Raw genomic sequence first — 19,241 nt, forward strand, 5'->3', positions numbered from 1 at the left:
ATCCAGATAATCTAACAACTACTTTTGAATCGTCAGAGATGTGGCATTTCCTGTGGAAAATTTAATTATGAAACATAGGTGTAGGGGTCTGTGGTATATTATTTTGTCAAAAACAATCACTTTGATTCCAAGTTGACACAATGAAGTGGTGTATCGTATACTTCTCCCAGGCCTATGTAGCAATTTCTACTGTGGTGATTAGTTTGGGATCTAACAGCACAGCTGAAATTACCACAAGCAGCACAGATTGTCACACACTTTTCTCATATCTTAGGTTGGAGCCTGACTTTATAGCAAAAAGTTTAACTGCAGATTCCATTCTGTATCATTGCCTACAGAATTATATCTTCATACATGTAATGTCATGACAACATTTATCAAACAAAATTATCTGACTGGTTCAAGCATTCTGTGTTTATTTATTTATTCTTTGCCTGTGGACTCTAGCTATTAATTTTCAGCTTGAGAGAACAGGGTACACCATTTAGTCAACATCACTTGTTGCCAACTGATACCACACACTCTGTGTATTTTTCTAAAAAAATAATTTTAGTGTACGATGTAGCAAGTTTTGCATACAGTTTAATGTCATATATACATATGTGTAACATACACTGGTGTCGAAAATTAAAGCAACAAACTGCTATTTCCCCGTCCTGTGTCTAATTCGCAATATAATCATACAAACTGTTAATCAGATGTCTGTATGATCATGTTGTGCATGGAAGATGGCATTCTGGTCAACTGACAACCACGCTAACGATGATGCCAGGGCACCTATGAAATGAGGTAGTGTTTGTTGGGTAGCCCCATGTCCACAATCGCTGTATACACAGTCACAGATGGTGCACTATGGCACAGAGAAGAGATCTACCAGACTATCTGTACTGGAGGGCTGTAGAAAGAGAGGAGGGAAACAGGACAGTTGCAAACTAATTTGGCCTGATGGTTTAATCTGTTGTTTCTCAGATGTGGCAACAGTTTATAGAGACTGAAAATGTATCCGGAAGACCAGGGCAGGGCTGACACATGTGACTTCAGAAGAGAGGACCGTCATTTGGCTGTAAGGACACAAAAATACCGCCTTAGTACTGCACGGCAACTGACGTGAGCTCGCAGCTCCACTGGGCAGGGCTGACACATGTGACTTCAGAAGAGAGGACCGTCATTTGGCTGTAAGGACACAAAAATACCGCCTTAGTACTGCACGGCAACTGACGTGAGCTCGCAGCTCCACTGGATGTGTTGTATCGAGGCAAATGGTGTGCAGAAGGCTTCAAGAGAGTAGCCTTTATTGACAGAGAGTTGCTGAGTCTTCACAGAAGGGAACATCTGGAGTGCAGTCATCAACACACCACCCAGACGGTCAAACAGTGGGTCAATGTTGTTTGCATAGGTGCCTCCCGATTTAGTCTAGAGAGTGAGTCTCGATGGATTCGCATCGGGAAGGAATGTGGAACGTAATTTCAGGAAGCAAACTTTGTGGAAAGAGACCAATATTGAGGAGGATCCCTAATGGCGCGAGCAAAGATTATTTTTACCGGTCGAACACCTCTTCATGAAATTGTATGAGTGAACCAGCAAGGAGTGTAGCCTGTTCACTCTCCTGATTTAAGTCCCATAGAGCATGTCTGGGATTCACTAGGGCAGGGCTTCACAACATATGTGCTCGCGGAGCAAGCTGTGAGCAGCAAGGTGCGAGCATGGAGCAGCGCGAGCACGCTACCGCCACTACCGGACCAGAGAGGAGAGTGGGGAGAGCCACGTGGGGCACACAATGGCTGCCGCCAGTCAATGTAAATCCGCGGCCACCCGCAGGGATATCACTCACAAATTATTACTACGACAAATGAAACAAATAAAGGAGAATGTACACATGCCACATAATTTTACTTAGTGTATGCATCTACATTCGTATTAATTTGTGAACTGTTACACAATAAAAGGTGTCACTGAAGTGTGGGATTCTCGGTTATCTCGTACTTTTTGCCCTTTACAATTGCGTCTATGTTCGAAGTAATGTTCTTGCGCATTGTAGGCGCAGCGAGCAGTTTAAATTTTGATCAGACAATGCGTTTCTCAGGCGCGTCTTGTTACATTTCATTGCAGAGAACAGTTGTTCACAAACATATGTTGAACTGAACACTGATATTATTGTAGCCGCCAGTTTGTGCAAACGAGGAAATCTATCCTGAGGGAAGTGTCTGTAGAATTCCAAAATGTTTTTCTTGTTCTGAAATTTGTCTCTGTATTCTCTGTCACACTGCAGGTCAATAATTTCTAGTTGCAGCTCAGGACGAATCTCTTCAATATTCGCTGAATATGGAGAGGAGAACAGATCAAAATCACTGTCTAGTGCTGTCAGATCTTGAAAGCGTTGATCAAATTCTTCCTTATAGACAACTAAACTATGTGAATAACGTTCACAGTCTTTGTGAACATCTTGCATGGATGATAATTTAGGAAAATGAGTTAGATTTCCTGTTTCCAGATGACTCACCCAAAGTGTAAATTTCATTTTAAAAGCTCGTATTCGATCTATGAAATGAGTAATTAGCAGATCTTTACCTTGTAGTGAAATGTTCAAAGCATTCAGATGGCTAGTTAAATCTGTTAAGGACGCGAGATCACAGTTCCATGAAGGCTCTTTCAATTCAGGAACACACATGTTATTTATTTCCATGAACATATTTATCTCATCTATTAGGGAAAAAAATCGATTTAATAATTCGCCACGACTAACTCAGCGGACCTCGCTGTAATAAGGCAGGCTACCATACTGGCTTTCTACATCCTCAAGAAAGCTTTTAAATTGCCTGTGTTGTAGCCCATGCTTCCTTATATAATTGGTTGTACGAACAACAACACTCATCACATTTTTTAGAGTGATACTCTTTGCACATAAGTTTTCCTGGTGGATCACACACTGAACGCCCCTTACTTTATTCGGCACGGTCAGTTTTTGCATTTTCTCCTTCAACAGCGCAACGAAACCTGATTTGTTCCCTGTCATCGCTGGTGCACCGTCTGTAGACACTGAAACTAAAGAATTCCACGACAATCCTATATTTTCAACACTTTCTTCAACACTACTTAAAATATCACCTCCGGTTGTAGTGTTCTTCATGGCTACTACATCGAGGAGCTCCTCCCTCACCTGAAGATCTCTATTAACACCTCTAATAAATATGGCAAGCTGCGCTGTTCCAGTGATATCAACACTTTCGTCCAGAGCTAGAGAATACGCCATAAAATCTTTACAGATATTTGCAAGATGGCTATGGACGTCGTCTGCCATGTCCTGTATGTGACGCATAATGGTCATGTTAGATAATGGCACAATCCGAAACTGTTCAACTTGAGATGGACACAAATGTTCCGCTGCAACTACCAAACATTCTTTTATTAAATCGCCATCAGTGAAGGGGCGCAGGGATTTTGCTAAAAGCAAAGCAATTTTGTAGCTCACTCTGAGAGCTGCCTCAGTTGATTTTTCTTCATCGTCCAGATCTTCTTCAGATAGCTTCCTTTTTAAGTTTAATAACTTCCCGTGCACGATCTGGTCCATCACATTTTCCTCTCCGTAGTCTTTCGCGTGGTACGACATATAATGTCGCTGCAAATTAAATTTCCTAAAAGAATTCAGCGTTTTGTGACATGCTAAACATTTCGCAACACCATCTTTTTCTGTAAACAGATACAATTCCTCCCAGTGGGGGTTCAACTGCGAAAGCATGGTTGGGGTTACACAACGGCGACTTGACATGATTCTTAACCCGCGAAGTGACTGTTAGAGCTGATCGTAGTACTTTAAACGTTACACAGTCGGCGCGAATTCAATAGGCACGCTGCGGCCCTATTCAAACGTGCGCGCGCATTTCCCCTCCCTCCCTACTCCGCGACCTTGCACCTGCTCGCGAGCACGGGCCTGAGCAGACGCGAGTACTCGCGCTCAAAACCGGCCAGTTGTTAAGCCCTGCACTAGGGGGATGGCTTGCATTATTTCAGCACCCACAAATCACTCTCCAAGACTGAGAGTAGCTCTGCAAGAAGAATGGGTGTTACTGCCTCAACATGAAACTTATGACATCATTCACAGCATGCTCCATCATTGTCAGGCCTGTATTGCTGCCAGAAGTCATCACACCCCCTACTGAGCACATTAACCAGTTGTCGGAATGTATCTGCAAATCTGTTAAGTTGGAAGAAATGAAGAATACTTTTGTCTACCGTTATGCATGTTGCAGTTGTTTACGTTCTGTATTCTTTTCATTGTTTATATATTACTATCACCTTTTTATACTGTTTTGTGGCAAAATAAATACAACCTTGCAAAATTTCCATTTGTTGCTTTAATTTTGGACACCAGTCTATATCCGTGCCTTGTTTATTTATTTATTTATTTATTGTCTTTTTTGCATATAGTCACCAACTGGTGACTTTTGCAAATGTCATAGCATTTTTATACAATTCCTTTACAAACAGTAGAAATTTGCAATTCACATTTAAAAGAAGCCACTTAAGTGTGACACACTTGGAAGTATATGGTACAGTACTTCATAATTCAACATACAGTTGTTACATAGTATAGGTATCTGAATTTACAGCATGTTGTTACAAAAATAATATATATTACGATCACTTCAGAATAGTACATGGTATAGATAGAAGAGTTAGGCCTACATTTAATAATAGCTACATTTTAATATCAGTATTCATTCAGTGAGTACAAACATTTGAGAGTTAAGAACGATTTTAATTCCCTTTTGAATACTTTAGCTCTGTGGCACCTTATTGCACTTGGCAGTTTGTTAAACCATATCTGGCCATTTATCCAAGGACTATGATCTGTTGTCTTTAGTTTAGTTCTGTTTCTGAAGAAGCAATCTTTTTGTCTTGTGTTATGGGTATGCACATCAGAGAACTTAGCTTCATTATTTTTATGGTCTACAAAGAATGTTATTAATTTGTACAGATACAAGGAGTATACTGTTAGATATTTATGTTGTACAAAGGTTTCTCTACATGAATCTCTGTATCCTAGTCGACGCATGGTCCTGATTGCTCTTTTCTGCAATGGGAGGATTCTGTTCAGGTGTCTATCAGCAGCACATCCCCATAACTCTATTCCACAATTAATATATGCAATATTGTCCCATAATAAGCAGTTTTTAATGTTTGATCAGAGACTAATTTTTATAGTTTGCTAATTAAGTGAAGTGAACTGCTGATTTTATTGCATACAACATTGATATGATATACCCATCTAAGATTTTCATCTAGGTATATCCCCAAAAATTTACATTTGTCAGTGTCTACTTTTTTGATGTCACTTATATTATCAATACAGGTTTGGTATGAATTACCAAGTTTAAATGGTAATAGCTGGGAATTGCTAATATTGACTTTTAGACCTTGATCATGGAAGTAAGTAGTTATTTGACTTAAGCCATCAGTTGCAGCCAATGTCAAATCATTAGTTTGTTTGCTAAAGAACAAAAGTGAGGTATCATCTGCATAACTTACTAGTTGGGAGTACAGAGGTGCCTCTAAATCATTAAGGGGAGACGGTGGCAGTCTTGCACTGATATTTTTGTAAATCCATATCTTTGCCATTTTTTGTTCAATTTCATTGAATTTTTGCACACTTATGTATAGAGATCTAACATGATTTTTTTTAATTCAGAATTTTTAATAACAATCTAATACAGTGAGATAATTTTGAATTTTTAATTGCATTATTACTTTAAGGTACACTTTCTTATAATTTCGAGGCAAATTTCTTTAATGGTAAAATAATCTAAACTAATAGGTGTACAATTAAGTGCAGTAACTTTTTGGTAAATTAATGCTACTATTTTCTGTGATATTTTGGATTCGAAGATTTTTAACAAGCAAACTTTTCAATATATTATCAACCACAAAACTGTGTATAATATCTTGATTAAAATTTTGTTCCACTTAAATATTGCTTCAAAGTAAAAGAATACATATGCCAAAGTTCATTGCAATCCTTCCAGTAGTATTTGTGTTCCTCAAAGCAGAAAACCTTACGTTGCAGGGGGGGAAAAAATCAAATCTATCATACCTTAGCTAAAACTGCCCATATCCATATTCCATTTCTTCCTCATCATCCTCTACAGCTTCTCTGCTCCTTTGCCTAGCAGTTTTTTGTATTTTCTGGACGGAAGTCTCCGCCTTTGCGATTCTTTGCTTATCGATGACCTGCAGTATCTGCTCAGTGAAAACTCCAGGTGTAAAGCCCAACTTGCTGAGGATGTGAAGTCTTGCCACATTCCCATCATTAAACACTGCTGCAGCTTCACAGGCAGAAATCTTCACCATCAAATTAGAAACAAACACAGTCTTTGGACATCTTTTCCAAATAAGAGCATTGAAACTTTCATTTAGGTTCTGTGTTTTCCCATGCAGACATTTTTCTAGCAGTTCTGGTGAAGCCAGTGCTCTAAAAGATGGTTTAATGGCCACTGAAACCTCATAAGGAAGGTTATTTTTATGGGTATAAACTTGCCCATTTTCCTTACTTTTCAAAAATTTGCACCATTCATTAGAACAGAGGCCATGTTGAGGTGTAGTGTATGTCGACAAGTAATGAACCAAATGGTCCATACTGCTTTCCTCATACTGTCCAAGCTTGTGAGGTTGATTCTAATTGCAGCACCATAATAGACTTGTAGGCTGTCAATTCTCTTCTTTGTTAGTCTGTTTTTACCTCCCAGTGGCTTCCCATCCTCTAGTAGCTTGCCTTTATTGTCTGCAACAAGTCTTCGGAGTCGTCCACCCATCCTCTTCTGAATATGGCCTAAGCACTCCAGTTTCTCAATAGTGCAATCTTTTCCATAGGGCTGCCTTTCAACTACATTCTTGAAAGCACTAGAGTCTCCATCTCCTAAATACTGTACGTATCTTACTCCATACTTTTGCAAAGATCTATGGAAAATTAATTTCATACCTGCAGCTTCCATCCCACCACTGGAGCCTGCATAATTTCTGCTACAAACAGCTTGATGGGCTTCTTGTCATTCTGTTTCTTTAACGGCATCAATATATTTCTTGTGCAAGGAACAAGCAGGACAATATTTAGACATCACCTTTAAGTCTAATACTTTTCCAGTGTCGACACTAGTGATTGTTGAAACTCCATGCAGTGAAGTATGCTCCCTCTTCATCCAGGAACTGTCACAGGAAACTGCTATATCGCTGCTATTAGTTGCTTCACAATTTTCTTGAACTGCCCCCAGGACTGCCATTTTCATGCTCTCTTCACTTACTTCTGCAACTGCATTGAGGAGAGCAGTATTCATTGCAGAAAATTTTAGGGGAGGGACCAGGCATGTTCATAATACCACATAAAAGGCTTCCACCATCTCTTCCAATCTCTATACATCTTAGTCCATAAGCAAATCTCATATTGGCTTCATAGATTCTATTACTGACCTTTGATGTCTTGAATGGTCTGTCAGCATCACAGTTTTGATACAAAATGTACAATGTGCAAACCAAACCTTCTCTCTTTCCGCCATCAACCAAATCCACATTTCCTCCACATACAGAGCACTTGTAGGCTTTTCTAAGTGCTTCTGCCACCATTTCCAGATCCACAATTCTGAAACCTGTATTTCTGTCATGATTTGTTTCTTCTGACACAATCCCTATCCCAAGTTTTATTTTAGATGCACTTGGAGACAAGCTAATGTTTGCATCTGCAGGCCCGACCCTAACCTCAATGTCAGTTTTTTGCTTTATATTGGAAATATGGGACTTACTATATTTTTTAAATACTTTCGTCTTCCCTTAATGTAGACCAGGAAAAGGAAAAGCCCCAATATGGAGCCCTGAGGTACACCTTGTTTTACTGTTTCATAGCTGGATTGGAAATGTTTGATCTGACCATTAATTTCATAACTCAGCTTTATACACTACTTACAATTGGTTAGATAAGTGATCAGTAGTTGTATGGATGTAGCTGTTGTGACAGTGCCACGAGATTTAAAAGTGCCGCTACGTCAGTACGCGAACACGGCGATAGAGGCGCTCCGCAGCTCGGCCGAGCGCGGGAACGCCACCTGGCTATGAACGGCGCCGGCTGCATGTCACGGCACGGCAGTCGAATGACAGATACGGAGTTAGTAGCATGTAACCCGCTAGTGTTTCTACTTTTGTATATCCACGCAATTTATTAGTGATTAAAGGTTATAATACTTTTTGGCGACGAGGTCGGATATTTTTTTTCCTGCGTTGTGGAATTGTGTGTTCGTGTCGGGGCAGACATGGAACAGCTTCTGCAAGTGCTCATTGAACAACAAACACAGCTGACGGCTGCTATTCAGGCACAACAAACACAGCTGACGGCTGCTATTCAGGCGTTGTCGACGTCGCTTACTCATCGTCTGTCTTCCTCTTCTCCGCCTCCGTTCCCTCCTTACGACGAGGCTGCTGAAGACTGGGAGGATTATGAGAAGCGTTTGCGGCAACACTTCTTGGCTTTCGGCGTTCTATCTTGGATTTCCCCACGGATCTATCAGCTGCTATCTCAGTTAGCCCCTCTGCGGGAACCTGCCTCTCTGTCCTTCCAAGAAATGTGTGAATTATTGTCTAACTATTACCGAAAAAACACCCACGTCGTTGCCGCCCGCGTGGCGTTCTACCAGTGTCGTAAACAGCCCCATCAATCTTACCGGGCTTGGGCGGCGGAACTACACGGTCTGAGTAGGAAATGTCAGTTTGTCACGGACACTCATCATGAGTCTTATGCTGATTCAATGGTTCAGGACGCTATTCTACGGCTTGCTCCTGATAAAGAAGTTCGGCAACGTGCCTTACAACTGCCAAACCCGTCGTTGTCGGAAGTTCTCAGCATCGCTCAATCTTTTGAAGTGTCTCACGCTGCTGGTGCGCAAATAGACGCGTGGTGTGATGTGGGCGCTGTACAGACCGCTTTCGAAGCCGACAATTTGCCTGTTTCACAGGGGAACGACGATGTGGCGGCGGTTCACTTGCGTCAACAATGTCGCGTTGGGCCACCACGCTCGCAGCGAAAACAGCAACCACAGAAGCAGGTTCGTTCCGCACTTCCTTCTTGTCCACGTTGTTTCGTACAGCATGACAGGGCAGCGTGTCCAAAACGTTGGGCCACGTGTAATTCATGTAGGAAAAAAGGCCACATTGCTTCTGTGTGTCAGTCCCCTAAAGTTCCTGTCGACGAGGACGAGGCATCGGACATGGATGTTAACTGTGTGCTTTCTCAAACAAATAAGTTGTTTGTTACTGTTCGTGTTCTGGATAAAGACATTCGCATGCAAGTGGACACGGGCTCTGCAGTAACTCTCATTAATTCTCGCATGTATTTGGAGTTGGGCTCACCTCCCTTGTCTCCCGTTACACGAAATCTGCGAACTTATAATAAGCAGAAAATTCCTATCGTTGGCCAGTTTGATGCTTCCACTGCCTACAAGTCTGTTGTTAGGCCCCACACGTTTTATGTGGTGGATCATGCGGGCACGGAAAACCTGTTCAGTTATGATGCTTTCCAGTTGTTCGGGTTCTCCATTGATGATGATGTGCACCTCATATCTGAGGATATTCCGTATCAACAACTGGATGGATTGTGTTCTGAATTCTCGTCCGTGTTCTCTGCTGGTCTGGGTCGGGCCAAGGATTTTGAAGCCCACATTACTCTTAAACCTACAGCTCGCCCTAAGTTTTTCCGGGCACGCCCTATTCCGATGGCGTTGCGTGCGCCTGTCAAGGCTGAGATAGACAGGTTAACAGCTTCAGGGATCCTCCTTCCTGTTACCTCCAGCGAATGGGCATCGCCCATCGTGGTGGTTTCTAAACCAAACGGGAGTCTGCGATTGTGCGGTGATTTTAAAGCCACTGTCAATGCTCAGAGCCTCATTGACACTTATCCTCTTCCCCGTCCTGAGGAGTTATTTACCAAGCTCGCTGGGGGCCAGTTCTTTTCCAAACTTGACTTATCGGAGGCGTACCATCAGTTGTCATTGGATGCGTCTTCCAAGGAATTTCTCGTCATCAACACTTCTTGTGGGTTGTTCAGTACCAGCGGTTACCATTTGGCGTCGCTAGCGCGCCAGCCATTTTTCAACGGTTTTTGGAACAGCTCACGGCTTCCGTTCCCGGCTGCATCAACTACCTGGATACATTGTTGTCACGGGGGCCTCCACTGAGGAGCACCTTCGCAATTTGCGTTCACTGTTTCGGGTCCTGCATTCAGCTGGGTTGTAGTGCAATCTGGACAAGTCACAGTTTTTCCAACCCTCCATTGTGTATCTTGGTTTCCACTTGTCCCGTGAGGGTATACGTCCTCTACGACAGCACGTTGCGGCCATTAACGCTCTACCCCGGCCGTCTACGGTCAAAGAACTTCAGGCGTTTCTCGGCAAGGTTGCTTATTATCACAAATTCATTCCATCCGCGGCGGCAGTGGCTCATCCTCTGCATCAGCTGTTACGCAAAAACGTTCCTTTCTGTTGGTCCGACGAGTGTGAGCAGGCTTTGTCCGGCTGAAGGCTCATTTGCAGTCGGCGCCTTGTCTTGCCACATTCCGTCCGGGTCAGCACTTGGTTCTGGCGACTGACGCATCACAGTATGGCCTAGGGGCTGTTCTCGCCCATCGGTATGAGGATGGGTCGGAACGACCCATCGCCTACGCTTCCAAGACCCTCAACGATGCCCAACGGCGTTACTCTCAAATCGAAAAGGAGGCGCTCACTATCATTTATGCTCTAAAAACGTTCAGCGTTTTTTTGTATGGTTCTAAGTTTCACCTTATCACCGACCACAAGCTGCTGGTCTCTCTGTTCAGCCCCTCGGCGTCGCTTCCAGATAAGGCAGCTCACCGCCTGCAACGTTGGGCCTTATACTTGTCTCGTTTTCACTATGAGATTCACTATCGCCCCACGGCCCAGCACGCCAACGCTGATGCGTTGTCGCGTTTGCCGATGGGCCCTGACCCAGTTTTCGATCGAGATGAACTCCTATGTTTCCACATTGATGAGGAAGAACGTCGTGCGGTCGAGGGTTTCCCACTTACAGGTTCGCAGGTCGCGTTGGCTACTGCGCGGGACCCGGTCCTGCGTCAGGTGATCGGTTTTGTTCAACGGGGTTGGCCGGACAGGACCAAGGCCCGGGCATCGGATCCCCTTCGCAACTACCATGCCTTGCGCCTTCGTCTGTCTGTTCGTGAGGGTGTTGTTCTTCTGGCCACGGATGGCGCATCTCCACGGGTCGTGGTGCCAGCCTCTCTTCACAGAGATGTTCTCAAACTATTGCATGAAGGCCATTGGGGGATTTCTCGGACTAAGTCCCTGGCCCGCAGGCACGTTTATTGGCCCGGTATTGATTCGGACATCGCCCACATGGTCGCTGCGTGTGGTCAGTGTGCTCAACAACTGGCTGCACCTCGGACTATGCCCTCTCCGTGGCCTGATCCGGCGCAGCCGTGGGAACGGGTGCACGCTGACTTTGCCGGCCCCTTCCTCGGCACTTATTGGCTACTGTTGATTGACGCCTTCTCGAAGTTTCCGTTTGTTGTTCGATGTCCGTCGCCCACCACTGCGGCGATGACGCTGCCTTTGTCCAAAAACTTTGCGCTAGAAGGTCTTCCATCCACGATTGTCACGGACAATGGCCCTCAGTTCTCTTCGCAGGCCTTCCGTGATTTTTGTACTGGACAAGGGATTCATCATGTTACAGCACCGCCCTTCCATCCGCAATCGAATGGGGAGGTCGAGCGTCTTGTCCGCACTTTCAAAAGCCAGATGAAAAAATTCCTTAGTGATTTGTCCACAGATGACGCTCTGTTGCAATTTCTGAGTTCTTATCGCTTCACGCCTCTGGGTGATCGCAGCCCTGCTGAACTCTTGCATGGCCGCCAACCGCGCACTCTACTGCACCTGCTTCACCCTGTCAGGCCTTGTACTGTGTCCCGTAGTGCGGGAAAATACCCGGTGGGCGCCGACGTGTGGGCACGGGGGTATGGATCTTGCCCTAAATGGATTCTAGGGGTGGTCCAGGCTCTTTGCGGCCGCCGGCTTTGTGAAATACGTACGGACGACGGCATGGTTGTTCGCCATTACGACCAGATGCGCCCACGAGTGGTGGCCACGCCGGTGCCACCGCCCCTTCTTTCGTCTCCACCAGCCCGAGAAGCTAGTCCTGTCGCTGCTGCCGATCTTCCGGGCGTGTTGCTGCAGCCGACGTCGCTACCGCTTCCGAGTACGCCGGAACCGGCCCCAGTCGCGACGCCGCCTTCTCCGGGACCCATCTCGCTGGGGCACACCCCCAGGTCCACGACACCTATGGATGCTGCTCCGGAGTTTTCCCCCATCATCTCGTCCAGGAGGCGCGTTCCACGCGCAAGCTTCCGTCCTGGACATTTTCGACCATACTCTCGTGTTTCTCCGCGGGATCTTCTCGGGGCCTCCCAAGAGGCCATGGATGTCTCCGCACTGTCCGTGTCTCCACGGAAGTGAGTGAGTTTTTTTTTTCAAGGGGGGAAAAGTGTTGTGACAGTGCCACGAGATTTAAAAGTGCCGCTACATCAGTACGCGAACACGGCGATAGAGGCGCTCCGCAGCTCGGCCGAGCGCGGGAGCGCCACCTGGCTATGAACGGCGCCGGCCACATGTCACGGCACGGCAGTCGAATGACAGATACGGAGTTAGTAGCATGTAACCCGCTAGTGTTTCTACTTTTGTATATCCACGCAATTTATTAGTGATTAAAGGTTATAACAGTAGCATTCGTATTGTAAGTTTCCAGTTTGCTTAGTAATAGCTCATGGCTCACTGAGTCAAATGTTTTAGTAAGGTCTAGAAATATCCCTGCTGTCTGCATTCCCTCATCCAGGGCATCATACACATTGTGGAGAAATTCGGTAATTGCTGTAATGGTACTGTGATGCTTTTTGAAGCCATGCTGTGTTTCTGCTAGTGAATTATTCTTTGTGAAATAATCAATAAGTTGTGTCAACAAAACAATTTCAAATATTTTACTGAAAATTGGTATTAGTGATATGGGCCTGAAGTTTGATAGCTCTTGTTTCGATCCTTTTTTATGCACAGGTTTATCTGTACTTTTCTTCAATATATTTGGAAATGTGTGCTCCCTGATACTACTGTTGATCAAATGGGTAATTATTGCAACTAATTCCTTATTGCATTTTTTAATTATAATACTACTCAGTCCGTCCCAGCCAGATGAGGTCTTATTCTTTAAGTTATTTATTATTTTTCCTATTTCCTCCACGTTCACTTCCTTAAATTCAAAAGCAGTTTCCAGCCTAGGGTAAGGCTTTACCATCCGAGTCAGACCTGTGGTATTAACTGGATTGACAGCTGAAGATATAAAATATTCATTAAATATATCAATTTCAGACTTCTGCTAATGTTTTACCAAATGCCACAGTGAATATAATACAGAAATCTATTCTGCTGCAGACGTAGACAACAAAACTTCTGACTAAATTTATGAACTACAAAACAAGATAGAAAAAAATCACAAGAAGAAACTGAAACAAACTACAACTCTGAATATTTTGCCAAAAAAGTAGAAGCTACCTATGTGTTTATGAAATATGAAACTTATGAAAAACCAGGGATTTTTTAAAGGCCAATACATTTAATAAAATGGCTTATTGATGTTTTATAACGTGATGCTTAAAAAGTGATGTCAACTATTTACATGTCCTGTTATTTACACCATTTTTAAGCTTATTGAAAAAAGTAAATGATGTGGTGTTATTTATTACATTCTATTATTAAACTTTCACATTCAATTGAGTACAGCCATCATTACAGTCTCAGTTTTTTTATTTATTTCTTCAGTAAGTAGAAAAACCTTATGAAGAGGTACTGCAGTGTCAAAGGAACCTTTAGCATCATGTGGAGAAGTTATGCTTGCTTTGCACAAGCTGAGACCCATGTCACCAACAGGTTAGTTACTGGCAGCGGCACACGAGCCCAACAAAGTAGGGCCAGTGCAATTCTAGAGGAATGCTGATATCAGCTTCCCTCAGGAAGCAAATCCTAGTTAAGAAATCCTGCCAGTCCATAGCAAGTAAAATGGCAGACCCTATTGTTGAGGATACCCTTACTCATACTTGTAATACAGCCAAGGGACGTCTAAATTACTAATAAGCTCCAACAATATTATAAAAAGGATATTTGCCACTCACCATATAGCAGAGATGCTGAGTCGCAGATAGGCACAACAAAAAGACTGTCATAAAATAAGCCTTCGACCAACAAGGCCTTTGTCAAAAAGGGATCCCTCTCCCTCTCCCTCCAACACACACACACACACACACACACACACACACACACACAAAATCTCACACACACAACTGCAGGCTCTGGCAGTTGAAGCCATAGACTAATACGCTCCATAACAGCAAACATGAGAAATATAAGTGGTTACAGACAAGAATTTCACATTTACCTGCAGCAAAGCCACATCTTCAACAAGCCGCAGAAAAACAAAGAGGACCATTTCAGTCTGACTTTCCCCATGCCTGCACGCATCACTGAGCTCTTTCAACAAAGTTGGCCACTGCTGTGGCCATTCTCTTTTTATCATTTCCACAATCACTCGTGAAAGTGCATCCTTGATGTGGCTATAATCTTGAAGCTGTTGTTCAATGCCCCCAATGAGCAACTTCATGGCATTTTCCTGTTGAACAAGAACAATTTAACATACCAAACTTACATTTAACTTACCAAAGAGTGATGCTATGTCTACAGAGTATCAAAAACAATATATAATGGAAAAGATGATGTAATGACAAAACAAAAGTAAAAAAATTAATTAAATGCCATATCAAGGCAGTAGCCTTCTTTTGTATCATTGTACCACGTACTGGCAGTTAAACATTATTAGAACATGATCTATACTTATCAGATATTCTTAACGCAAGAACAGTTTCATATGCTGTCAACTCTGGAACCCATAATTTGTAGTGGACAAGGATGGGTTACAGAGTACACTTTATCCTCATTTGAGGAATCATACAGGCTTCAGAAGGAAGTAATTGAAACGAAATCAGGGTTGCTATATGTATAACTGACTGACTGCTGCTCCCATATTTGAGTCCCATGCCTTAATAGTTATTGGCAGTTTGAATGTATGGCAAATAATGGTAAGCCATAGGAAAACGTCAGTAAGGAATGGGAAGTGTCACATTACATTCTCAGCCTGTATGTCTGGAGGCCTCATTCAACATTTAGAAGAGGATGTTCTGGCAACCACTGAAGGAACAACATGCAACCAACTGTAGACTGTGAAGCATGATGGAACAAACACTGCTTGACTATGCTTGAAGGTCATACTTGGTACATTCCAGAGACCGGCAGAGAAGGTTGAGATCAGACTTACTCAGTGTTTCAAAATAGTTCACAATCTGTAGCATTGTCCCCACAACTGATAGGTGACCTCTGGTTTCAAGCTGAGTGGAAAGCTTGATTCTGAGACTTCGAAGATTCTGTGACAAACTAGAACTGACACTTCACACACTTGTACTACACAGGATTGAGAAATGTACGGTATACCTAAATGGGTCAAGGTTACACTACACAGCACAGACAACTACCCCGGTAGCTGACTGTGTGCGGGGTGCGTGGCCTTCAGTCCAGAGACTGGTTTGATGCAGCTCTCTATGCTACTCTATCCAGTGCAAGCTTCTTCATCTCCAAGTAACTACTGCAACCTACATCTGTCTGAGTCTGTTCAGTGTATTCATGACTTGGTCTCCCTCTACGATTTTTACCCTCTGCACTTCCATCCAATACTAAATTGATGATCTCTTGAAGCCTCAGAACGTGTCCTACCAACCAATTCCTTCTTTTAGTCAGGTTGTACAACAAAGTTCTCTTCTCCCCAATTCTATTCAGTACCTCCTCATTAGTTACGTGATCTGCCCAACTAATCTTCAGCATTCTTTTGTAGCACTACATTTTGGAAGCTTCTATTCTCTTCTTGTCTAAACTATTTATCGTCTATATTTTATATCCTCTCTACTTCGATCAACATCAGTTACTTTGTTCCCCGAATACCAAAACTCATCTACTACTGTAAGTGTCTCATTTCCTAATCTAATTTCCTCAGCATCACCGGATTTAATTTGACTACATTACATTATCCTCGTTTTGATTCTGTTGATGTTCATCTTATATCTTCCTTTCATGACACTGTTCATTCTGTTCAATTGCTCTTCTCAGTCCTTTGCTGTCTCTGGCAGAATTACAATGTCATCGGCAAACCTCAAAGTTTTTGTTTCTTCTCTCTGGACTTTAACCCCTACTTCAAACGTTTCTTTCATTTCCTTTACTGCTTGCTCAGTATACAGATTGAAGAACATCAGGGATAGGCTACAACCCTGTCTCACTCCCTTCTCAACCACTGCTTCCTTTTCATGGCCCTAGACTCTAACAAGTGCCATCTGGTTCCTGTACAAATTCTAAATAGCCTTTCTCTCCCTGTATTTGACCCCTGCCACCTTCAGAATTTGAAAGAGAGTATCCCAGTCAAAATTATCAAAACCTTTCTCTAAGTCTAATGCTACAAACATAGGTTTGACTTTCCTTAATCTACCTTCTAAGGTAATTCATAGTGTCTGTAGTGCCTCACGTGTTCCCACATTTCTATGGAATCCAAACTGATCTTCCATGAGGTAAGCTTCTACCAGCTTTTCCATTCATCTGTAAAGAATTTGTGTTAGTAGTTTGCAACAGTGACTTATTAAACTGATAGTTCAGTACTGGCAGAAGTAAAGCTGTGAGTACCGAGCGTGAGTCGTGCTTCGGTGGCTCAGTTGGTAGAGCACTTGCCCGCGAAAGGCAAAAGGTCCCGAGTTCGAGTCTCGGTCCGGCACACAGTTTTAATCTGCCAGGAAGTTTCATATCAGCGCACACTCCGCTGCAGAGTGAAAATCTCATTCTGGATAGTTCAGTAATTTTCACACCTGTCAACACTTGCTTTCTTTGAGATTGGAATTAATATATTCTTCTTGAAGCCTGAGGGTATTTCACCTGCCTCATACATCATGCTCAGATGGAAGGCTATCAGTAGCTCTAATGGAATGTTGTCTACCCCGGGGCCTTGTTTCGACTTAGGTCTTTCAGCTCTGTCAAATTCTTCACACAGTATCATATCTCCCATTTCATTTTCCTCTACATCCTCTTCCATTTCAGTAATATTTCACTTAAGTACATTGCCCTTGTATAGACCCTCTATATACTCCTTTCACCTTTCTGCCTTCCATTCTTTGCTTAGAACTGGTTTTCCATCTGAGCTCTTGATATTCATACAAGTGGTTCTCTTTTCTCCAAAGGCCTCTTTAATTTTCCTGTACACAGTATCTATCTTATCCCTAGTGATATATGCCTCTACATTTGTCCTCTAGCCATTCCTGCTTAGCCATTTTGCACTTCCTGTCGATCTCGTTTTTGAGATGTTTGTATTCCTTTTTGCCTGCTTCATTTACTGCATTTTTATATTTTCTCCTTTCATCAATTAAATTCAATGTATCTTCTGTTACCCATGGATTTCTACTAGCCCTCATCTTTTTACCTAATTGAACCTCTTGTGCCTTCACTATTTCATCTCTCAAAGCTACTCATTCTTCTTCTGTATCCCTTTCCCCTGTTCCTGTCAATCGTTCCCTAATGCTCTCTGAAACTCTCTACAACCTCTGGTTCTTTCAGTCTATCCAGGTCCCACCTCCTTAAATTTCCAACTTTTTGTAGTTTCTTCAGTTTTAATCTACAGTTCATAACCAATTGTTGATATTCCTGAATGGAGTTTCTGCTGCTTGATTTTGTTCAAGAACTTTTATTTTGTCAGTAAGGAAATTGGGCGCTAATTGTTTAAGTCATTCTTGTCACCTTTCTTATGAAGCAGTTTAACAATTGCATCCTTTAATGTGTTTGGAAAAACTCCCTGCACCGGTGATGTATTATGTATATCATTAAAGACATTATTATTGACGTGGAACAAATATTTTCAGAATTCTGGTTGAAATTCCATCAACAAAACATAAAATTTTGTTTTTTAGAATTTTTAGAATTATTTTAATATCACTGAAGGATGTGGGTGCTACTTCTAGTTGCTTCAAGTTTAGTGGAATGATAATTTTAACACATTATCTTCCTTGCTCAGCCAAACCATTCAACTCTATTTTTGCTGCTACATTGAGAAAGTGATTGTTCAATGCGCTCATAACTTGTGAATTGTACGTCACAATATTGTCATACATTTTAATTTTTATGGTATCTTGTACAATGTTTGACTGTCCTGTCTCCTGTTTGACAATATTTTGTGTAGTTTTAATCTTACTATCTGTATATTTCTATGGGGGCATACATAACTCTTGACATTTTAATGACTTTCCTTGAAATATTAGAGTACCTTTTTTTAGTATGCAAGCAATCTTGATTCCTGACTTACTCTAACCTTTATATAAAGTTTCCTAACCCTCTTACATATGAGATCTAAAATCCCTTAGTTATCCACAGCTTCCTTTTTTCTTCGAAGGGTCTTCTGGGTAACTTTTTAGGAAAGTAACTTTCAAATACTGACATAAATTTACTATGGAATAGATTGAACAGACATTAGCATCTCTTTTCTATACAGACACCATCCCATATCACCTCTTTTAACTTATTCTTAAAACACTGTACCCTGCTCTCATTAAAAAACCTCACTGCTTTGCATGAACCTGCCCCTGAGCTGCAAGACACTGTAGTGTTTATTTCCAATAATTGTGCATCATGATCAGGAAGTCCATTAGCAAATGAGTGCACATTAATTGTTTCAGCCTGAGCACTGGCTATAAAAATGTTAACAGTAAGTGTCCTACTACCTTGCCGCACTGACTACTGATATTAGGCTGAAACGCTCAAATAATGGTTCTAGTTCATTTTTCCTGTCCGTATCTTTTACAAAATCTACACTGTAACCTCCACAAACTACAAACTGTTTCTTCTTGCTGACAAGTAGCTTAATAATACATATTTCTCATAAATATGTTGAAAGATTCCTAGAGGGGATGTTTAGACTGTTAAATTATCAGATAAGTGATTTCCAATGTTAATTTAACTTCTCCATCCCTGTGGCTATGTGGTGTTCAGAGAGAGACAGAATACCTAACACTTCAGAATTTTCCACATCTTCTATGCAAACAAGAAGCTCATCTATCTTGCTTT

The 19,241-nt window shown here is 42.4% G+C and overlaps 1 protein-coding gene across 1 annotated transcript in view; it reads right to left on the reverse strand.

Annotated features, from left to right (window-relative positions):
- The window catches only part of LOC126253448 (exportin-5), a 209,537-nt gene that overhangs the window by 150,963 nt on the left and 39,333 nt on the right, over positions 1–19,241 (reverse strand). Inside the window, exon 3 of the mRNA XM_049954794.1 lies at positions 14,482–14,712. Within this exon, the coding sequence (XP_049810751.1) occupies positions 14,482–14,712 (231 nt within the window). The remainder of the gene's footprint in view (positions 1–14,481; positions 14,713–19,241) is intronic.

Source organism: Schistocerca nitens, chromosome 4 (genome assembly GCF_023898315.1).
Source record: "Schistocerca nitens isolate TAMUIC-IGC-003100 chromosome 4, iqSchNite1.1, whole genome shotgun sequence".
Taxonomy (NCBI): domain Eukaryota; kingdom Metazoa; phylum Arthropoda; class Insecta; order Orthoptera; family Acrididae; genus Schistocerca; species Schistocerca nitens.